This window comes from Ursus americanus, chromosome 30 (assembly GCF_024610735.1).
Source record: "Ursus americanus isolate L20-20 chromosome 30, mUrsAme1.1.p, whole genome shotgun sequence".
Classification (NCBI taxonomy): Eukaryota; Metazoa; Chordata; class Mammalia; order Carnivora; family Ursidae; genus Ursus; species Ursus americanus.
Genome location: NC_142156.1, coordinates 3,642,660 through 3,666,566, shown reverse-complemented (window position 1 = coordinate 3,666,566; position 23,907 = coordinate 3,642,660). Strand labels below are relative to the sequence as shown.

Here is a 23,907-nt window from a genome sequence, read left to right as displayed (position 1 = left end):
AGTTTTTTTCCTATCGCTGGATTGTGTGTATATATGTGTGCAGTGACAAAAGAACTTTTGTAAAGCAGACAGATTTAAAAAGATTTACTTCTTTCATTTCCTCCATTCTATACGGAAGAGGATGTTAGGGAAATAGAATTGACACACACTGTACAACTTTGCTTAAAACCTAAGTCTTAGGGCCATTCCCCTAGGACACGATATAACTGAGGTAGTCCCATCATGGAGTCATAAACCCTTCCCTCGCCTTCTGTGACAACGAGGAGCTGCCATGAGTGCAGTCCCTTTTCCATGAGCAGGCCAAGGGATTTGCACTTTATGGGTCTCTGCACAAGGGTTTGCGAGGCTGGTGTCGTCATTGAGGCGTCTGGCACAGACCCAGCCATGGAAGAGATGGGGGCGTCGCAAGATCAGTAGTTCAATCTACGTTCCCAGCTGCAGTAATCGCTCATGGTCATCACCTCTGGGTATTGTCAAGGCTGGGATAGGTGCCTTGTATTTCTCGAATATGACTGTACACGTACCAAAATGTTGAAACCATTAAAAAAATGTGGGAAGATTTGTTCTTGGAGATAGCTGTTCAGTAACCAGTGGTTTGGTCATCAAGACTGTTATAACTAAATATCATGTAGTTGTCCTGCCTTAACATTAAAGTGTAAAACAAAGAGAACCAAACCAAAAACTTAATGTTGTAATGAACCATTTTCCTACTTTTACGCAAAAGCACAGTAAGTCTAATCAGTTTTTGTCCTGTGTTTTAGTAGCTACAAAGAGCTGTTCTGGCAAGGTTAAAGAATTTTCTCTGGGTTTCTTCTCTGCCTCTGACTTTGTTTTGCTTTGCAGGACTACAAAGCTGATGAAGACCCAGCATTATTCCAGTCAGTCAAGACCAAGAGAGGCCCTTTGGGACCCAACTGGAAGGTACTGGATGCTGACCTTTCTGACAGGCAGAGTCTTGGCAACAGACCACTTGACAGGTCCCGAGTCTGGAAGAGCTGGTGACGTTTAAGTGAAAAATAGAAATGGCACAAAAATAGTTTTATTTGTGATAAGGACTTACAGCCAGTTGCAGTTGGCCAGCAAGTCTGTGCTGTATTAACAAACAGAACACAGCCAGACTGTCACTTTCGGCATAATGCTATTCTGATAACTCTTAAAAGAGACAAGTGATTTAGTCTTTGGGGATTGTAATGTTCTCTTTTGAGACTTGAAGCAGTGTAAAAATCCATGTTAAGTGAAAGTTTATAGTTTAAATTTAGTCTTAGTAAAAACTGAACAAGTTGCCTTCACCTGAGCTCATGTTCCTGGCCTTTTAATAGTTACATTCTGGAAACCAGGACATCAGAGAATAATTTTGATGGCAAGTAGTCGTTTTCTAATAAAGAACACATCCTTAATTTATTCGTGGGAGTAGGAAAAGCAATGTCAAGGTAATCATTTAAATTGCTGGGGATATATAATGCATTTTAAAGATATCCACTAAACTAAATGACGGACCCTTAAAGAAGGCTTAATGTGGTGATGGTAAGTTATTACAGTTAATTTGACAGGAGCTGGGGAACACTAAAACCTAAACATACCCAAAGCAGATTTCCAGCAACATGTTTTACTTGGTATCAATCTCTTCATGCTGAAGCCAGTCACCTGTGGGTCATCGATAAAAGATATCTAGGTGTTAGTTGTTGCTTGAAGATAGAGGATTACTATTACAGCCCCACAGATAACCCATTGAGTGGTTCTCCGTGGGTGTCGGACTGTTTTGCAGACTCTCTTGTCCATCAGCTAAAATGAAGAATGGGTCTGACTTTGTTCTATAAGAAATGATTCATAATTATCTTAATTTCGCATTTATTCTCTGGGTAGAGGTCAGTTCAAGATTCTTCTAATTTGAATGGTCCTGACCAGAGACTTTTAACTTTAATTCCCAGAAAGTGATGTATGTCACTTATGAATTAAGGAACAGATTCAGTATGTGTGATCTAAATTTCATTTAATGGTTTTAAGGAATTTCCCCCACCCTTTTGCAGATTTCTAACTGTGGACTAGAACTCACAGTGAGTCAGAAGAGAAGTCTTTCCCCTTTGAGATTTAACCTGGCCTTCCAAAAAAGAGTGTCATGTTGGAGCAGTAGGTGGGTGGCCACTGCAAAGGCAGCCCTATCTTCTAGAAGGCCATCTTGCTCCATTAAGTCCTAACGCTAACTAATGATGCTTTTACAGGGAATAGAGAGCGAGCCTGAGGTTGAGACTAACTTCCAACTTTTAGGAACTTGGAATATGATTTTTATTCCTTTATTTTATTCCTTTATTCCTGGAAATTAGAGCAAAAAGGATGAAGAAATCCTGTTCTGGTCCCACTTACCTCAGAGTGCATGTCAGAATGTTCCTGTGTCAGAGCTGCTTGGTAGCTGCACAGCTGCTCCAGAACCTTCCATGTGCCATCCCACCCTCACCCTTCAGTCTTCCTTCCCATTGCCCTCAGGAGAAACTCCCCTTACAAGAACAAATTCAAAAGTGTATTCAGCACTAAGTGCAAACTCCGGGATCTCTTTGAAACTTTTCCTTACTTATCCCACACTGGTGTGTTCCTTCTGAACTATTGCAGTATTTACTGCTTGTCTGCACCAGACTGGAGAGGGGAAAAGAAACTTCTCCTTTGGTGCCAGGCACTATGCAAGGTCATGTTTAATCTTCACGACCTTCCTGTGGGGTAAGTACAACTGCTTCATTATATAGATGAGAAACTTGGTCAGAGAAGCACAGATAATAGTTGTAGGAGAAACAGCAGGACATCTCCCGTTTCCATAGTGCTTGATTCAGTGCTCGGCACAGAGATGTGTAATGCGTGGAGACAAAGCAGTTTCTGACTCAGAAGCCCGTGACTCCCCTGTCACCATCGCGTCTTTTATGCCCTGTTGCTTCAAGGCACTTATGTGGCTCTCTCTATTCGTGGTATTTGCCAGAATTTGTTAATTCCTGTTACTATCAGTTGTACATTTCCAATGGTCAGGGAGTCTGTGGGTGAAATCCATTCCCTTATCCCATGTATCACAAGTTGTGACTTCAGTAACTTAATCCCTGCTCTGGGCCTGGGTTTCCACATCTCTAAAATGGGAGGGACATTGTAACTGCCTCAGAAGGTTGTTGCCAGGACGGAATGAAGTAATGAATGTCACATTCTCAGTGCAGAGGAAGCTTTGGTCTTTGGGAATGAAAAGCCTCATCATATCTTGGGGTTGATTACATGTATGCATGAGCTACCCTATTTGTGACACAGTGATTCCTTGTCTCTGTCTAGTATCCAGGGCTTTCCTCATTCTAGTATCTGGGGGTTATCAAACTCATCTTGACTCACGTGTCCTTACCCCTTGTGGTTACGTGTGTTTAATGAGTGCTTGGCTTGAGTCAGCTGTAAAGCAGAGGCCACATAAAGGCTAGGGAGTCTTTGCTAGCAGGGGATCATGGGGATGATTTTCATATTTTCCAATTGGGTTAGAGTACAGACTTTTTTTTCCCCCTGTGATATGATACATACCTTTAATTTTTTTGAAAACTACAGACCCAGAGATGTGGGCCTTAGTTATGTACTCATTTGCCCTTTGAAAAGATAATTCTTAGAATCTGAGCACATGAATTCTATTTTGTTATGTAGGGTTCAATATTTAAGTGATTCTGTGCATACTAATAGAGTGATTTATAGCCTGATAAAGATTTTTGCTTCAAGGTAGATTTGTGTATTTCTTACGGATTTAAATGTTTATTTCTTTATAGCACTGCATGCACATTTCTCGTGTGTGTGTAGACGCTTTGGTTTCTTTTGGTTTTGAGGGCTTTGTGTGTATTATGACGTTGGTATGACTGCCTATTCTAATGGTTTATCAAAAACAACGTACATGTGGATTCCTTTAGCTTTCCAGTTTACCTCGTCTGAAGAGTTGTCATTTTAACAAATTGAAACACCGTCTTTGAAGATTATGGTGTCATTTTTATCCTATGGCAAGGCCTCATTTCTTTCTTCATTTAACCCAGACGCCTCATGAAGACTTAAGCTTCTGTGTCTACATATATAAGAGAGTTAATAATTAGGCCTGTAAAGGTCTTTGTAGGAGGCTTTGCCAAAGTATCTAGCTCTTAGAGTGCTTGACATGTCTCAGAATATTCATCTAGTGTCTGAACATTGGGGTACAGGGAATCAGGTCAAATGAAGATGTTGACCTAGAAACTGGGATTTTTTTATGTTATCTTTATATGTGTATTATATGCTTTTTCTAACCATAAAGGCATGTCCTGTTAATGTTCTGATTCCACTCTGGAGTAAAAGCTCTGGCAGTTGGAGCTTTCGCAACATTATGTCATGCTGTTTACCTGCTCAATCGTGGTTTAGACTCATTTTAGAATTACCAGAAAGGCTGTTCTGGTTCCTTCAAGCTAGTGGAGGGCAGCCATCTTTGTGGGTTATAGGGACGGTAATTAGTTTCCTGCCCTGCTACCAAGACTCCTTTCTCCTCCCGCCTCACATCTGTGGAAAGAAGGTGAGAGCCTTGCTTGTCAGTGGCCTGAAGTAAAGATACCTCAAGGTACTGTTGGCTAGGGATGAAGAATGGAAGTGGGGGTGAGGGAGAAGTTACAGCTCAGTTGTGGAAAGCTCTTTGAGATAGAGGTTGGCAAGAAAACAGCCCAGAGAGTCCTCAAGAGGCTGGTGAGCACGATAGTCCCCCAAAGACAGAGACTTGAGGGTGCTCTCCTCCCTTCATCTAGACATTGCTGTGAGTTCCAGGAAGGATGTGAAGACATTTAAAATGTGTCCCCTCCCTATAACCTCACTTTCAAAAACCTACAGTGGGTGGCATAAAGAGGTTTCATTATTAGTTTCTGGTTAGACCACATTGTGGATTATGGATAATAAAGCGGACCTTAAAACATGGCTGTTTTGTTTGTTTGTTGAGCATCTGGTTTGGAAGCTAGGTTTTTAACGCCCCGTAGCAATAAGTAACACTTGGTATGTGTGAATACCCAACAATACCTACAGAGGACACCAAAAAGCTGTTCCATGTCTTCAAGAAGCTGAGTGCCCCAGGAGTGATACCTGATTAGTTCTAACCTTACCTTGGATACTGAATGCCTCTGTTCTCAGGCAGCACCAAAGGATTCAGGCATGGACAGATGGAGTGTCTTGCTTGAGTTCGAGAGGTGATTTGACAGGATGGGCCCCTTGTAGAGTTCTTACTGACACTGTCAGGGACGATGTTTTCTTCATGAGTATTATCTGAAGGGTGAACCTGTGGTTTCACTTGTACATAGTGTCACTCCTTGAGTAATTGGAACACAAGCACGAAGCACACGTCATGGTTGATTAGTAAAATGGGTGTGAGCTACAAAAATACTAAGTTTGGAGACATGGGAAATGTGACTGATTATCCTGCCACAGGAAGGAAGCTTTCCTGTCTTATTTTCATTTTGCTTATTTTCATGAAATTAGTTTAACCTGTGATTAGTTTAATCTTTTGAACTTTGATTTCACATTTGCTTACTCCATTTAACATTTCCCAATTACCCAAATAGTAGGAGTCTTTTGCCTCTGAACCCTACTGAAGTCCATCGTCGGTGACCTTTCTCATGGTACTTTGTGTGTCTCATGTCAGGGTAGTGGTTTATGCGCACACCCTGTCTTCGTTCCCCGCCTCCTTTATCTCCTGGTACACACTGAGTTTTCAGCCATAGGCTCTGTGTCTGACCTACTTAATATGGGGCACGCCTAGCACAGAGGTCTGCTCCTAGGAGAGGCTTAGTAAGTATTTGCTGGATTCAAGTTAACTGCTTTAGACCAAATAAAACGCAACCAAATGTTGGACTTGCTGTGTATTTAGAAAGAATATAATGCCCACTGTAGGTCTGTCCAAATGGCTACCAAAATCTAAACAAAATTGAGGGAATGGTATGGCTGAGTAAGGAATTGGGTTTTGCTTGAAATTTCAGTACACATACTTCACATATATTCTGTAATCTTCTGTTGATATTTACTGATGCGTGTACTGGCAGCAGCCCCAGCAGTGCATTTATTTTTAACTTTCTTAGTGAAATCTGGGTTGGAAACTTTTATTATGAAATCAGCAGCTGAAATTGAGCATTCAGATTGCCTAAAATTGAAAAATTAAAATATGAAGGCGGTGTGAGCCTACTAGAAACGGCTGTGTCCTTCCAAAGTATTAACTCTGATTAACTGTAGCACATAGCAATTCCATCTTCATCCCAACGCATTTTAAGTCGGAAAAAGTGTATGTGGAGTTGCCATGTAGCATAGAACTATGAGAGGACCACATTTTCAGAAAATGAGTTTCCAGAATGCCTTTGGGTTTGTTTTGTTTTGTTTTTTTTCTAATGGTCTTCTACATTTGTTTATATTTGTCACGGATACAAGAAACTAGTTCTTGTGGAGAACGTGGCCTGATTGCTCACCATTCCAGTCAAACACGCTGCGTTTTGTTTAGTTCTGTTGCGTGGCTCCAGTATACATTACTCTCCCTCAGGCCCAGTCCACATACCTCAGAGTAACCTAATATGCGTCGTTAAATTAAAAACACAATTTGAGTTTGGGGGTTTCATTTATGGTTAGAAACATGAAATGTAAGGAATTCAGTGAAATACACTAACTAAATACAATTTTGAAAACGTTTTCGCAACTAGCTTGTGCTTGCTGATTTACAGATGAAATTTAAATTATGTAGAGATGACTCATAATTTGGGGTTCTTCGATTAGTTCAGGGTTTTCATTTAAAACTTCTGACTGTTCTTGTCTTTTGGTGACCAACCAGTCTATATCTTTTATTTTCAATTGTTCTTTTAAATTTTCATGTTTTAATCTATATACAACTGCTATTTATCAGCAAAATAATAGTATTCTAGATTTAGGAAAGAGTGAATCTTGTTTTGCTTTAGGTTAGGAAATGTTAAGTTTGGGTTGTGTTGCAATTATGTGTGAATGATCTGAATTTGGATTTTGGCTTTATATGCCTTGGGTTATTGTTTTACCTGATGGAAGAGGAAAGAGTTGGGAAACATTTGTATTGTTTAAGGCTAGAGAGGAAGCTTTGCTGTGCCCCAGTGAGCCTCCTGAGATCTGGGCAGACAAGCTGGAACTCCTTTGGGTTCTGTGGATCCTAGAACAATTCCTCTGAATATGGTGTCCCAAATATTTGCCCCATTGAGATTGTTCACATTTTTAAAGTTACACATTTTTTTCACAAGACTATTTCTAGTAACTCTGAAGAGTATATAATATTTTGCTCTGCACGTGTGCCTCATTTTTACTTTAGAAGTTTAAGATTAGGAAAAATGTAGTATGGACTGAAGTTAGATATTTAAATCTTAATTTAGCTTTTAGCTTGATTTTGTGTGGCTTTTATTTATTAAACATCAAAAAGAAAAGAAGCAGGAAAACATTTAGATTGTTTATAGTCAAAGAAGAATGAAGATTTGAAATAGTACCCAGATAATTTAGGGCAACATAATTCTTTGTCCTAAAATACTCAGCTTAGGGCAAAAACTTCTGTAGTGTATTTTTGAGGCATATTGGTTTTTTTTCTGATTACAAAATGATATATATTTATTAGGTTTTGAAAATAGAGCATGGTACACAGAAGAAAGTAAAAATCAATTATAGTCTCACCATTTAATTATTGCTATTTGTTATATTTCCTGATTTATGTGTTTTATTAATAAGCGTTTATCCCATGCATAGATACCTGATTCTGTTCATATTATGCCTTTTTTCCCCCACATTATTAAGCATTCTTTGAAAAGATGGTTTTTAATGGCTATATGCACAGTAGCCCATTGTTTGGAGGGCTTATGAAGTACTTCACCATTAAGTCCAGGTTTTTGTGATTGTAAATAAATCTGTAGTGTTGTTATTTCCTTACCTGATGAACTGGAATACATTTCTGAAAGTGGAATTACTAGGTTAAAGGGTGTATGGTATACATAGGAAATGAACAGCTTTAAGGCTCTGTAATGATGTGGGGTTCAGATTCCACCCCAAGAAGATGGTGCCAAAGGTATCATTTCCGCTTTTACTTAACCACATCTAGGCAATCTCTCGGCAACCAAAGTTTTGGTTTCACCATTAAGTATGGATACTTTTTTTTTTTTTACGATTATTTAAGTGATCTCTACACCCAATATGGGGCTCGAACTCAGGACCCCAAGACCAAGAGTCATGTGCTCTTCCGACTGAGCCAACCAGGTGCCCCTAAGTGTGGAGACTTTTTAAGCCATTTTTTAATTCAACCATTAGTCTTAAGGCCATACACAGCTCAAATTAAGAGGCGAGTTGCATGAGTCATTTTAAGAACTGAATGAGACCTTAAATATCACATATATATTAATGGTTACAGAAAAAAGTACATAACTTCTGTGTTCTCAGCTTTTTCCTCTGGTTATTTGAGATTATGTTTCTGTAATTCACCTCTGCCTCATGCTGTAAGGTGTTGATACTGTAGAGAATTAGGCCAAGAAATGAAGGCAGCAGGCTTTTCGTTTGCTTGTTTGCTTTTTAATTGGTACATATTCCCTGAATTTTCCTTTTCTTTAATAATTACTTAAAAGTTTTATGGAAAACAAAAGCCAGTGAGACTGGATACACATTTTAGATCTGGGGAAGATAGTTCAGAGAACAGGTTCATTTTGTCCCATCACTTAAACTAAATTTTATAGTTCAGTGTTAGTTTGTAAATTACCAGTATTACCTGAATTGATTCGAACAGACTGCCAGAGTCACTAGAAACAATGTGAGAAACAGACTTTAGGTAATTGTTGAAGTTGTGTGTATGCTCTGCTCTTAGAGCCCAAGTGTGGTATGGGCATATTTGTATTAAATTTAGCTTACTCTTTAATTAGAACCATGCTTCATCCCACTGTTTTTATAAAATGGTAGGAGAATTTTGAGGAGTCGGTGTTCTGCTGGAAACACCCAGGGTTTTCGTTTAGCACAAGGTGTGCAATGATTTGGAGTTTCGGAACAAAGCAATCAGCAGCCTGTAATTAATAGGGCCTTGGAATGTTCAGTCTGGAAGGTATCTTAGCGCTAATCAGTGGTACATCAGAGGTTCTCAGCCATAGAGGAAATTTAGCTCAAGTGCATGGATGGGAGGATATTGCACTAAGCCCATTATAAAATAAAGTGCAAAATTAAAGGAAATTTTAAGACAGGCCATCAGATGTCAAGGACTTGTGCTTGCTGCCTGCAGCACTGGGCCACCCCCGACCCTGGACAAACTAAGTTCACTCATTCTTGCTTTTAGTATCACATCAGTGGAGGATGAAAAGTTGAGCCTTTCCTTTTACTGACAGAGAAGTAAGGCCCAGAGAGGTTAAGGATCCTACCCACCTTACATAGGAAGTTACTCTGCATAATGGGAACTGCAATCCATGTCCCCTTACTCCTAGTCTAACGCTACTATTTAACAGGCGTTTAAGTACTGTATTCTTCATATGCCAAAATGGCGTTTCATATGAAGGTTTTCAGTGACACTCATTGGATTAGAGAGTACCTCAAGACTGGCTCATGGCTTATTCAAAAAATGATCTGCAAAAGACCAGTCTTGTGATAATTTCAGTGAGGCTGGGCATGCAGAAGTTAGCTGTGTCCTGTGGAAGGCTGGCTGTCTACTTCCACACATAGGAGCCCAGCTGAAGTGCGTGGGGCCTCCAGGTCAGGGAGGGGGAGGAGGAATTGCAAATATATTTCAGGCCAGGGCCACAGCAACAGCAACAGAAGGGTGTCCCTTCTGGTAGAGCTCATTAGCAGCAAGGATAGTGGTTTTGTCGTTATTTATGCACATGTAATTACTCTCCTTACTACTGGCCACTTTTGTGTCTGTCTGCTTACAACACCTAGCACGGATGGGGTTGTAAATGACACCCTCTTAATACTTGCTGAATTAAACTTGTTCATAAAGTGTATGGGATTATATATGTGTGGGTGTATATATACACATCCATGCTGAATTTTAACATGAGTGCTCTTTTATGAGGGAGAATAGAGCTCAGCTAACCAAGTTCTTCTGTTGACATAGAACTCACCTATACAAGGACAGTTCGATGTTTATATCATGTTTTCATTTAAGTGCTAATGGTGCTTCCTCACTGATTTAACCCATGTACCAGCTCATTAATAGGATGAAATGTTACGACAGAAGAGATTTTCTGAGAAAAGTTGATCAATCATGCAGGATTCTATAGAACGTGGAGTCATATTAATAATAATACCAAGAAAGAATTTTTTCATCTATCCTGTCTTTAGAATTCACTTGAAACGAACATTATTGAGGATTTGGGGGGAAATGTGGTCTGGTGCTGTGATTGCATAAATGGAGAATAATTTTGAGGTTTTAGAATATGACCTAGGAATTCATGTGTTTTTTTTTTTAATGTATGTACATATGGCTGAATGGAACAAATATTTGCCACAGACACTAAACCTGAAAGTGGGATGTGTGAATGGGTTGCAGCTGACAAGGGACAATGACACACAGTGTGACCGATGCTGGCATCGCAGTGTCTCGAGTGTGGGGTGAAGCTAGGAACAGTGGTGAAGAAGGGGGAAGAACCCTTGTAAAAAAGACTGCTTTCTCTTCACTCAGTAATTCAGTGTTTATAAAAAGTGCCCCCGTAGTGTTGCACATGACTTGTTCTGGGGAGATTGTTCTGCAAACTCAAACTGGTAATTCCTACTCTGTGAAAGGATAAAGGAGAGCAAGCAGTAGTATGTATTAAGCCTTTGAGTTCCCCCAGCTATGCACGGAGCTCAGACTGGTTTACTGAGTCCTCGTAAAAGGGTCCTGAGACCTGAGACGTAGCTTTCATCTTGTAAGTACACCAGCCCTGGGGCTGAGAGTTTACCAAATGGCCCTTTCCCCAGACCATACCTGCAGTCTGCTCCTGCAGTCTGCGATTCTTTGATAGGTACCTCCTTTCCATGCAGACCATGAGCTCCAGAGGCAGGACCGTGTCTGCTTTTTTTCACTGGCGTGAGCCTGTCCCAGCCACTCTTCTGGCTCAGCTCGGGAGGGTTTCGGTCTCCTGCACACACACCTTGGAAGACCCACGTAAAGCTTCTGGCTCACCCCCTCCTTAACCCTTCCCTCAAAATAAACATGCTAGTGCATTGACCTTCCCAAGGCAGAAGCCTTACTCAGTTGCACAGAAATGGGCAGTAATACATAGATTGTAATCCCCTGCCCAGTTTTTACAATGAAAATTTCAAAATTAGCCAAAAAACAAAAAAACCTGGAAAGACTAGAACAACGAGCACCTCCCCCTAGATTCACCAGTTGTTAGCACTTCACTGTCCCCTCTCCTCTCCTCTTTCCTCCTTCCCTCTCCCCCTCTCTCTACACAAATGCGTTATATTTACAAGATTTTTGGCTGAACCTAGGTTGACATTAATCTGAAGTTCCAAATTCTAATTGCTTTTTAATGTTGTTTTCTGAAAGTACACTATAGACATTCTGTTTTACTTCTTTAGTCTCTTTTAATCCAGATAATCCAGATAGCCCCCCCACCTCTCTCCCTTGCTCCTTTTTTTTTTTTAATATTCCACCACCACCCCCCCTTTTTTTTTTTTTTTTTTTACCCATAACAACTCTTGGTTTGATTCCCTGACGCTGCCATTCAAACTCTGAGGTGTGATCATTTGTAGAAGCTCAATTCTGGATGCGTGGGACTGTCTTGAAACACTTGGTCATTGGAGATCATTTCTGCCGCTTGCCGCATCCCTTTTCAGATCCCCCTTGCAGGGAAAATACCTCAGTTAACAAACAGTGCCACTCCCCTTGCCAGCATTAGAAGACGACTACGCTTCCCGATCGTTCTTCATGGTGCCTCAGCACATCCACGGCGGGAGTTCAGTAATGGCGTTAGGAGAACCCTGACGTATCCGAGCTCACTGTTGATGTGATGTGGATAGAATTTGGTATTTAATATGGAATCTGAACAGTGTAATTTGAGGCTGAACAATGCACCTATTAAACTGCAGAGCCAGGAAGTAACTTCATCTGTGGAAGGAGGGTTTGCAGCAGGGGAATACCGCTGCTTTTGCTAAAATGATTTTGAATTTCCAAATACCCGAATTAAACACATATGGGATTGTACTTTTCTTCATGTATGTCTGTGATGTTGTTACACAGCAGTCAATTTTCATCAAAACATCAATATTTAAGTCACGATTTCTCCTTTTCAATTTTCTTCATCTAGAAGGAGCTGGCAAACAACCCTGACTGTCCTCAGATGTGTGCCTATAAGCTGGTGACCATCAAATTCAAGTGGTGGGGACTGCAAAGCAAAGTAGAAAACTTCATTCAGAAGGTAAAGAGCTGTTCAGAATGCAGTGACTGAAAATTTAGGTAGCTGTTAATGGGGTATTTTCTGTTAACACTGCTTTTTCTCACTTACGAGGTAAAAATTAGTGCCTCTGTGTAATGCCTCTCTGTGTTTCTTTTTTTCTCCCTAGAAACAGCAAAGACATGCCAGCAGGTTTTAAGGGGCTTTCTTGGGGGAAGAGCCTAGGAGTCTTTTTGTTCCAAGTGCTTTCCTGATGGTTTGTCCAGCTGTTCTGTAGAGAGCCCTTTCCATAGACAGCATGTCCCCAAGGGGGCTGGTGTCCTGGCATTGGCTGGAGGGAGAGGCCAGGCCTTCCCTGCTGAGGGGTTCCTCTGTCCCAGCTCAGTTGGCCACCCACTCATCCCCTCCACACATCTCTCTGTCAACATACACTTTCTTACATGCTTTGCACTTTCTCGTGGGATGTTTTTTTTTTAGAGTCCTTACCGAGAATAGTTACACTCTGAGCCTAGGGCCACGGAATCTGAGGATCCGAATTCTGATCACCTGTTTTTTATGTCTTCTTTATTAAAGTGAACGTAACATGGACAGTTTCATCTCGAAAGAGGGGAGAATTGGAGCTGTGTAAATAGGTACACATGTTGAAAACACATAGGGAATATGAAAAGTTTCTTTGGCATCTACTCTTCCTGTAGTGTGACTATTTCTTCTGTTATCATTATTAAGAAACCCCTGGTACACCTCTGAACCCACAGCTTCTTGTGTCTGTTCCACCATAACTTTTCTGCTGTTAAGCTGGAACTGCTCTGACATTTTTTTTTAAAGGGTCCTAATGTGCTGGAAACTGTGATTACTCTTGGGCCTGCTTACAGCTGGCCCACGGTAGGCACTCTGTAAATGTTGGCTTCCTTCCTTCCTCTTGGATCATAGTAATAGATTAACAATCTAGTCCGTCACACGTGTAATTGATGAAGTCCCTTCTGTTCGTGGAAAAAATTTTAGAGTTGAAAATTGTCCAAAAGTATTAAAGTACTCACTGTTCAGTGGACTTTTCTCTCTTCTTGGGAAAGTTTAGTAAAATTTAAATAATGCAGCAATTAAAACCACTCATTATATACGGGGTTATATAGGTGTGTGTATATAGTGACAGTTAACATGGGAGCATAAAAATTGATAGAGAGTATGTAATAATTTTTGGTTTTTAAATAAACATCTTATTCCAAAGGACCAGAATTCTTTGGTTTCAGTACACATTGTATTCAACCTCACAGTTTTGCTTTGAATTGCAGAGAAGAATGGCCGCGTATAGTCTTACAGTAGAAGAAATCAAGTTGACCTTTGGTCACTGAGATTTAGAAAAAGGTAAAAATAGATCAGGTCTAGCAGGAGTCGATGTTGGATCAGAATGTGCACACCACAGTTTTTTCAGTTCCTGATAAATTGTGCTACCTTTGCAAGAAAAGATTGTTTCGCATTTCACAGGGAGATTTTTCTGTTTTTTTTTGTTTTACAAAATGATCATCGAACTTAGATTTCCACTAATCAACAAATTGGTCTTTTCAAGCCAGGTATATGGAGATTGCATGGGTTAATTGGGACATCGAAAGTTAATATGTTATTAATCTTAGATTTTTGCTGTCTTACACTATTTTTCTTCTTTGTTTTAAAAGCAAGAAAAAAGGATATTTACAAACTTTCATCGCCAGCTTTTTTGTTGGATTGACAAGTGGATTGATCTGACAATGGAAGACATTAGGAGAATGGAGGATGAAACCCAGAAAGAACTAGAAACAGTAAGACTTCCCCTGTTTGTGGAAATTCTCTCATTACCCTTTCTAAAACTGTGTGCGTGCTGAGTAAGTGTAGACTTAGGATTAAGAAGAGTGTCATTAAAAGCCATTTTTTAATACTTACCTCATCAAATTCGGGTTTCTTAGACACTAACATCCCTCATATGTTCTGATTTCTCTTTTTCTTGAGCATATTCTGTGAAAGTAGGCTAGAGCTTTATATATCTAGAGTTGGTTACCTGTAAGGTGCCCAGTGGTTTTATATTCTTTGTCATGCATTAGCTCTCTCTGATGGTACCTGGTTCACTTTATCAGACCAAGTTGCCTTTGGCTCATTTTGTTATCACTGTAAGTTACTGATGTTAGCACAGTAAGTCCTACTTCCCTCTTCTGTAGAAAAAATAAGCCTAGCCATATTGTCATAAATTCCAGAAATGCCTCCTTCCTTCCCACAGCTAGCACTGAATCCTTAGCTCTTCATAAGCTTTAGGCAGAAATTGAGGTGATGCTTGGGCCAGAGTTCAGCATGCCTTTTTTCACAGTTAAAGCCTATCCTCCCACCCGCCCACCACGAATGAGAGGGTAGGCCTTGCATTGTGTGAGCGCCTCCTTTCTGCCAGGGATGGATTCTTCCCACTTCCTCTTAGAAGTGTCTGGTTTTGCTTTTGCTCTGGGCTACACTGCTTTTCAGTTGAAAGTAAGGCCCTCCTGGGGGGAAGTGAACCCAAGGAATGTCCGGGAGAGGCTAGTGGTTTCCATGCAGTCATCCAGAGTCCCGCCAGCAGTCCCAGTTTTGGAAGCCCTGCAGGCGGGAGTGTTTGACAAACGCCTGTGTGTGTGAGGCAGGAACCCCACTTAATCACAGGAGAATGGCAGCAAATCAGGTTCTTTGGCACAGAAGGAAATCTATTTGTCTGGCACACAGCATCATAAAGAATCTGTGTTTAAAATTGCTTACTTTTGGTGATTACGGCAGATCTGCTTCTAATTAGCTTTATACAAACCTTCTGAGAGGACTAGGACGTATTTTCTTTATAAGGCAATAAAATGTTTTAACCTTATCTTACACAGAAAGTAAACTTTCGGCAGTCTCCAACTTATGAATGGATTTTGTTCCAAAAGTTTTTAAGTTGTTTTTATGGAATTTGGGACATGTTTTACCATGGAGACAACTTTATAAATTGGAGTTCAGTTTCTAGGCCAGACAATAGAAGCCTCTTTGACCTCTGTTTCTCATACTAATAGTATGACTCTGAGGTCTGGATCTTGGAAGTGGGGTGATAGAATGGCAAGCAGGGAGAGCTCTCCCTCATCGCCTTAGTTTTAGGCTGGCCCTTAATATTTAAACCGGCAAGAGTAAGTCATGGGTACTACCTTTTTTCCCCAGGCCCCTCTCCCACTTCTGTCTCCTCTTTCTCAAGAGTCTAGTGCCCTTCTCTAAGAAGCACCCCTACTCCTGCCTAGTTTTAGTCCCTTCTCCCCTGCCTTGCCTGATTCTGCTCCCTCTAGGTGCTCCACGCTCCAGAGACACCTGCCAGCTGTCCCCAGCCCCTCTGAACAGCTAGGCTCAGCTGAACACCGGAAAGAAAGCATCGTGATGACACTCTTTCTCACTAAGCTCACAGCACATGGTATCTTCAAGAAGGATTCACCAATGCTGAGCCAAAACAAAACATACTTATTTTTCTTGGTTTGAACTCTCAGTAAGGAGTTTTGCTTTTGGTTTTGATTTCTTTAAAGATTTTATTTATTTACTTGAGAGAGAAGAGAGAGTGAGCACAGAGGGAGAGGGAGAAGTAGATCCCCTCTGAGCAGGGAGCCTGATGTGGGGCTCGATCCCAGGACCCTGGGACCATAACCTGAGCTGAAGGCAGCCGCTTAACCAACCGAACCACCCAGGCACCCCTGGTTTTGATATTTATGCTGAGACGACTGTCCATAACACGAGGAAAAGAGGTCATGGTTGGAGGGTGAGGGATGGAGCCCTCCCTGGTTGGAGCTGTGAACCCTGCCTACCTCTGGACCCCTTGAACAGAACTTGGCTGGGACCTCTTCCCTCGGGGGAGTGCCCTTATTTCCCTCCCAAGTTCTCAGTGTCAAGACACAGAGCATTCCCAGTCTAAACACAGTGAGTGCCCTGATGAGGAGGTGGGGACGGCTCACTTCCATCTCTTGCCGTGGGCCTGCAGGCTCAGCTCCTTGCTTCTCCATTGCAAGTCTGTAAGGTAGAACAGAAGCTCTGTTTATTGGAAGATACCATCGTTGTTGTGCCTACATGGCTTAGCCTGACTGATTCCCACACGAACTCTTTTGTTCAGGGTTTGGGGATACATGGCAGTTTCTTTGTTAAATATCTCAAAAACATTTTAAGGCAATTTCAGCATTCTATGCTGATAATTGTACGTAAAATCCCACTTAAGTTCTTTTGCTCTGGGTCATTGGGGTATGCTTCCTCCGCATCACGTTGCTGCTGCCTGCAGCCTTGACACTGGTTTGCGAGCATCTTCAGCCTGGCCTGGGCAGTAGCGTGCCTGCAGGCCAGAGCGCCTACCCAGAGAGCATCTGCCTCAGCGCGAGGCTTAACACGTCCAAGTCTTCACCCAGGGCTTTTCCCCTTTTCTTCAGGTCCTGTTTCCCTGACACCTGATGATAGAGTGTGATACATTGTAATTCTCTTCCTAATTTGCAAATATTTTAAGATTTGATTTCATTCATATGGGTTTTGGCTCTGGAGAAAAGGAACAGCATCTTGAGGGCTTAGGCATGACAGGAATGCCCCTGCCTGGAATCCTAAAGAGGGTTAGGCTCAGCTGCTTAGAGTAGTACTAGGGGTAAACTTTCTGCCTGTTCGTTCACAATTGGCACTTCTGGGGGTTGGGGAGAAGTGTTGAGGTTTAGAAATGTGTTTGTTACATCTGTTCTTTTTTCTGTCCATTCTTTTCTGATTTTCTCATAGAGTTTTTTGGAGTTGTCTGTGGTCTACTGTTATGAATGCCTGTCCTTTCTGATGCATCCTTATGTCCTTTGTTGTTTCTCGTACATTGGTCCCATGCTCACTTGTTCTTCCTTTTGTCCTCCCTCTCTTAAATAAATTTCCCATGAAGAACTCCTCTCAGGGACTGTAGTCTCAGAAGTAGCAGAGGTGGCCACATCTCATGTCTCCCTGTCTGGTCTAGGGACTATGAAAATGTGAATCAGACCATCAGGGTATTTTCTCACATTGTATTAGTGAACAACAGTCCATTTACCCTTGGCTGTCTTTGATAATTTCATACCATCAGTTTGCAGGCTTTTGTTTCCTGGATTCAAGAGTAGATACACATTTTTTGTACTGTTCTAAGAAAAGCCTTTTGCAGGATTTTCCTTAGACCGACATTACTAGAGGGGCCTCAGAACCTCATTCTCAGTGTGGATGTGGGGATGTGCTTAGGAACAGGCGGCGGTCACTCACCATCTCTCCTGGGTCTTCTTTCTGCCTTTGCTTACTAACCCAATTTACAGTGTGATTCCAGCAGCTCATGATTTCATTTTACGTTTAGATGCGTAAGAAGGGTTCCGTCCGAGGCACGTCGGCTGCTGATGTCTAGATGAGTCCCCTGTAGGGTCAGAGACAATATCAAACTGTGTAAGTGAAGACCCGGGTAAAAAGAATGTTTAAAAACCAATACCTTGTTGGTAATGGGTAGTTAACTTGCTGAGCAGAGACTTAAGTATTAAATGTGGTTTAATTTTTAGATTTTAAAGACACACATATTTTAGAGATTGACATGGAACACTTAAGTTATTACTCTGTAAGAGTTTTATATGTGGAGCAGGTTGAATTTAGTAATCTCCAGTTAGTTCTTAGTGTTAGGGCCAGAAACCAGCTGCCAGGCGTACTCATTCATCACGTAGTGTTGTTCCAGAAGCCAGCTGATTTGTCACCAATGCCCAGTGGATTGACCTGCTTCTCTATTGGGCCGTACGTGGTTAGTAAGGACATACGTAAAAGCATTTTAAACCAAACAGAGATCCTTTGTGCCATACCAGAAGGGCCAGCCTTCGTGATTCATTGTAGTTGAATTCTGAACATCTCAGTGTCTTCCTTCACGTTGACCCTTCAGTTACTTTTACAGTTAGCTTTAAGATGTATAAATACACTTCGGTTTTCGCTATGCTATAAAACATTTCTATGGCTTTATTTCCCTAAACACACATTTATATGCTCAGGTAAGAGATTTTCCTCGAGGGGAAAAAAGAGCCTCAGAGTCTACCCCACATACCAAAACCAGCAGGAGTATACACAAAGGGACAGTCCACTGCCGCCAGTCGTTACTGTTGAGCCACAGTGTTTACTGAGAAAAAGAACAAGACAAAAAACACTCTCCTCACTCGCTGTGGTTCTTTGCTGCCCCCTTACTGGTGCTCCCTGCTCTTTAATTATCGAATTATTGAACGGGGAGAAATGAAGTATTCAGTTGTGAACACAAGTAGTTGTACAAATAACAACGAAGGAACTCTGCCAGGATTCCTCCAGAGCCCTGTCTTTAATACAGTGTTCATTTAAAAAAATTAAAATTATTGTTACTTTTGTTAAGTTCTTCTATGTTCTGCGATTTATCTCCACTTCCAATTTATTTTCTCCCTGATGAAACAAAATGTTATGTCATAGACCAAAATTTTCAAGAGAATTAAATTTTTTAAATGTAGTAGTTAGGGTACATTTTCTGCCAAAAGTTTTGCCACGTTGAGGATTTTCTTTTTCTGGAGAATGTATGTGACACAATAACCTTTCTTGTGTGTGTCTGTGTTTTAACACATTGCCCTGTCTTTCGCTTTTTTTCCAGTTACGTAATCAAGGTCAAGTGAGGGGAACAAGTGCAGCCAGTGATGAGTGAAGAGGAATCTGACCAGTGTCTTGCAGTGTTGACGTTTCCCAGACGTGTGCTTGTGATGATGTACTCACATGCACAGGTTCCCAGCCACGTGTGTATATATGTCTGTGTGTGTGTAGGTCTGTGGCTGTATGTAAAACGCATGTAGAGCCACAGGTCGAGATACACACACTCGTGTATATATGTACATACAAACATACTAAAAGGATTAGTACCATTTCTCCAAAGTACTGTACCTATCTTCAGCAAGAATGCAAAAGAAAATATTTTCAATATATATACCTGGAACAGATTTTAATAATTATCAGAGTAATACCATTAATGGACAAATTGACTGCAATGTAATACTAGCTGGTATGTTTCATAAATGTCAAATTGTGGACCAATATATATATATATATATATACATATATATATATATATAGCCTTTTATTACTTTTCTGTTCTTTTAAATCAGTCTCTTACAAATTTTTATTTTAGTCCCATAAGCAACAGACTCCCACAGAAAAATTTATTCAAAATCTTTTGGTATTCCAATGAATCTGGAATGTAAACTCTGAATGCATTTATAACGATTTATTTCTGGATGGTTATTATCTTAAATTCAAATTGGACACTGTCTATTAGTAAGGAGTATAGTTACCGGCCAATTTTTACTTGTTTGCCCTTAGGGAAAAAAATCCTTAAAAAAAAAAAATCTGGTTTTTATTGGATTTTTGTATTTTAAATTTCAAATATTTTTCTACATCAAACCTAGCAAGAATGGAGATGACGGTTTGTGATTTATAATAAACACTATACAATTTTCAGGCTCCTGTTAGGCAAACAAAATTGATGAAGAAATGAATAGCATCGTAGGTGTAGGAAAACTTGGAAGTAGAGCACTTCTGTGGAGTCTTGTTTCTGAAATGACTGTTTTCTGCAATTAGAGCTTGGAAACTATGCAAATGATCTAGATTCCTCACAGCTGACCCGCTAGAATACAGATAGTCCTGACGGTTTTCCGGTTTTTTTTGTTTGTTTGTTTCCTTTTTTTTTTTTTTTTTTCTCTTTTCCTATTGAAATATACCCTGAAGGGGAGGCACCGCCTTTGAGATAGCGGAATTTTTCCGAGGCAGCTCAAGCTGGTCTCCTTGCCTGGGAGGCCCTGCTGAGGGGCCAGTGCTCCGCCCCCCATGGGGAGGTGCTGTCTAGTAGGACGCCTTTGGAACCTGTCATGAGTAAGCATCATGAACGTGCTGGGTAGCAGCTGCTGCCACCTTGTCCTTCTTCTTTAAGAAAGGAACCATAGCTAGGTAAGATTTTTATCACCTTTCTCTGTCCGAATCCAGTTTTTCTCCTGTCACTCCTGGAATCTTGACTAGAATGATATTGTTGAAGCCTTCCGGTCACAAGCTGTCTTCTCTAACCTCTCGTCCCTCCTGCAACACGCCAGCCCCTGTAGTCCTATCACGTTTGTAATCTGATGTGCTGACTGTCCTGCCTGCCCTGCTCCTCGTTCTCCCACATGCCTTGTGTCCCCACCAGGGTGGTGGCAGTGAGTCAGACGAGGGTGTTCAGGATCACTGCCACAGCGCGATGCCCTGGTAGCCTTGGCTCCGAACCCACGTCGCATACGTCCTCCGTGTACTCAGGATCAAGACTGATGTTTACTCTCTGGGCACTGTTGTAAGATAGGTGTTGTCAAAGCATAATCATTGTCTGCGAAGTGGTTGGTGCAAGGAAGATTATTGCTAATTTTGTGAAATCAGGAGTCTCGCCCTCTCCTTTTAATGGACTAAACTCTCACTGGCATCTGTAGCATCGTTGGGAGCTTGGGCGCACATGGAAATCCATGCCCAGCGCACGGATCCTAATGTTTTCCTAACAACTGTGGAGATTTGAGGGAATGCGTGGTGAATGTAAAATATCTAGTTTACTTGGCAGTCTCTTGTGTAAATTACAGTAAAACAAAGTAAATGAAATTGAAACAAAAAATAAATTTGATCACAAAATGCCACTTGTGTGCTTGAGTGGTTGTTTCCCCAGTGCCACGTCTAGTTCAGCACACTGCAGACCACTTCTCTGCCGCTTTCTCAAGAAGTCTCTGTTGTGCGGCCCTGCCACTCTGGGAAAAATAAAGGAAAAACATGGTTTTTAAAAATTTTTCGCTACGAACTCTTATTCTCGAAATGTGCCTACGCCACATTAACCTCTTACATTTGCTTTCTTAGAATATTTTCTGCTTTTAAAAGCTAAGCAGAAAACTAAAGAAGGGTTATTTCTTAGTAGTCTCAGAGGTTTTTAAAAATTATGTTTCAAGGGGAAAACCCGTAGTATTTCTAGAAGCACTCAGTAAGGATTTTGTCATCAGCCTCTGATTGTTTCAAGATGGTGGCTTTTTGGTTTGGGGCGACGTTTCACCTCTCCTGAGACGTCGTCGTTTCCACTCTCCTTGTTTTGGGACACCTCACAGCTATTTTCTCGTGGTCCTGTCTTATATTCTAGAGCTGCTCAGCATTAGGAGAGGTGGCCAGCTACACGGATGGATTCATACAGAATGGTCTATTTCAGGTGGTCCTTTGTTCGTTTCCTGAGGTGATTTTCTTAGTGTTTTATCTCGGTTCGTGTTCGTGTTTGAGTTCACGGGGCCAGTCTGTCATTCCACGTGCTGAGCGCTAAAGCTTGGGTCTCACCGAAGGCACCAGAATGAATAAAAGCAGCCCATGGTCCAGCAGGGGGACAGACACATGCACAGATAATTAGAGTGCAGTGGGGTAATAGCTTCGACGTCATTCGTAACGTACAGATGCGAAAGCAAACGTTCAGGCCGAAGGCCACTGGGTGGGGCGGTGGGGACCCGAGGAGCCCAGGGTGCCGCTCTTGTACGGACACTGCCAGCAGGGGACCTGGGGTCAGGCACAGCCCTTCTGGCCTCTTGAGTCCTGGAGTACCCAGCTGCAGAGTGTTCAGGGTCAGTGGGGACATTGTGTCCCGAGCATATGGTGCGCCGTCTTCGGTGTGATCCCTCCCTTCCTGTTCCGTTCCTTTACCAGACTGCCTCCTGGTTGATCTGAAATCACAGTGGACCCAACACCTGGCTTTTATAAAGCTCACCTCTCTCCCCCGTTTCCAGTTCCAACTAAGCTGTGTAGTTTCACAGCCCCGCCCCCTCCTCCCATCTTGTCTCTGAGGAAGAGACACTAACAGTTGTTCTGTTCATCTCCTCTCGGCCGCTGCATTGACAGGGGGTCAGTGTGGAATACCCTGTTCTTGACCATTTAGAAGGGGAACGTCCTGCCTGTTCGTAGACCCTCCAGTCCAACATCCGGAGAGCCACTGAGTGTTACGATGCTTTAAGACTTGGGATTTTTTTCAAGTCGCCCTCTCTGATAGTTGCAGAGTTTGGGACTTGGAGTGGGTTGGGAGGGAGGGTGAGTGTGAGGAGACAGGTTGACGATGATCCCACTGAGCTTGGAACCTGCCAGGGTCACTTGAGGTTATGTCTTCCGACTCGGAAATATTAAGCAACAGCAGGTCTCTTCAAAACCAGTTCTTCAACCAGATTGGATCGGGAAAAGTAGAAATGCAGATATCCCAAAGCTGCCTCTCACGAGGCCATGTCATCCAAGGCCACGCTAGGCATTTGAAGCAAGGCTCGGCAGTTGGGCGCACCTCGTGCTTTGATGCCCATCCCTTTTTTCCTTCAGGAAGTGCCATGTTGCCAGCTTATCGTTTAAAAGGGATGCAGAACTAGGTTTGCTTCCCCAACTCCCTCAAGATCTCCAGCACTCCCCCGGGGGCGGTGGGAGGCGGAGGGAGCTGTGTGGAGAACCCCTGCTTCCTGACTTCCTCATGCATTTCCCCTCCATCGAGTTAAATCACAATTAAAATCCGGCCCTGGATGACTCTCTCCCCAGGCATCTGAGGGGTTCCCATCTCTTGGGGGTTTGTTCTGTCCTGCTAGGGCCACTAGTTTGAAAAAATTCAGTGCACATAAACCAGAGGTGCTCAGCCCTGGCAGCACCCTAGAGTCACGTGGGGGAGCCTTTAAAATATCAACTGCCCACCATTGCCTTTTCTATGGCTTGGGTTCAGCATGCCCTGTTTTCAAAGGACAGGGAAAGAGAGCCCAGAGAATTCCCACCCCCTTCCTTGGAGATCACTGAGAAGACCGCCTTGTCTCCAAGCAGTCAAGCTCCTACCCCGTTTACAAAGCCAAGTGCCACTTGCTGCACGCAGCCAGCCTTAACCTGGTGTGTCTCTGCAGCAGTCCGCACCCCTCTCGTGGCACCTGTGGCTCCATGCCGCCTCAGTAGATTAATCGATGCTGTCATCCTCTGTGTCTGTGTGTTTCGCATCCCAAGTTAGCTTGGGACCTCCTTGTGGGCAAGAACCACAGTTGTTGCCCCCCACACACCCTGGTCGCTTCCCCTGATGGGAACTTGGACTCTGAATCGGCTCTGTTCGCCCACAGTGCATACCTGCCTGCCCTGTACAAGGCCCCTTTTGAGGCCTAGGATCAGAGGGGAGGGGGCTATATCCCCCAAATCAGTAAGATCTAAATGTCTGCCCTAAGAGAATTAAAGCTTGACAACGAGCTGCAGACAGGATGTAGTAATTCTGGAAGCTGACGGTACAAAGTACGGTAAGAGGACAGAGGAGGGAGCTCCAGGTTCGTATTTCCTCCTCTCTTTCCAGACATCTTAACCGGAGCTTTGGTACGCTCTTCCAACTCAAGAAGTCTTAAGCCAGATCGTCTTTCTTCCATCAGTTACCTGCACCGCTGGCTGCACTGCCTGAGCCAGGAAGCCTAGCTGGTACCTGAGGCTTAAAAGTGCCTGCAAATGCCTATGATACCATATCCCACTCCTCTCTATGGCCCGGTCCAGGCCATCCTCTCATCTAGGGCAGGAGCCTGCCAAC

At 42.3% G+C, this 23,907-nt stretch overlaps 1 protein-coding gene across 1 annotated transcript in view; it reads left to right on the top strand.

Moving 5' to 3' along the window:
• PITPNB (phosphatidylinositol transfer protein beta) overlaps positions 1-20,998 on the top strand; it is a 61,893-nt gene extending 40,895 nt beyond the window's left edge. The window contains exons 8-11 of the mRNA XM_045791227.2: positions 844-921; positions 12,252-12,362; positions 14,009-14,131; positions 18,955-20,998. Coding sequence (XP_045647183.1) covers positions 844-921; positions 12,252-12,362; positions 14,009-14,131; positions 18,955-19,005 — 363 coding nt within the window. The 3' untranslated portion in view covers positions 19,006-20,998. The remainder of the gene's footprint in view (positions 1-843; positions 922-12,251; positions 12,363-14,008; positions 14,132-18,954) is intronic.
• The last annotated feature ends 2,909 nt before the right edge of the window (positions 20,999-23,907 follow it).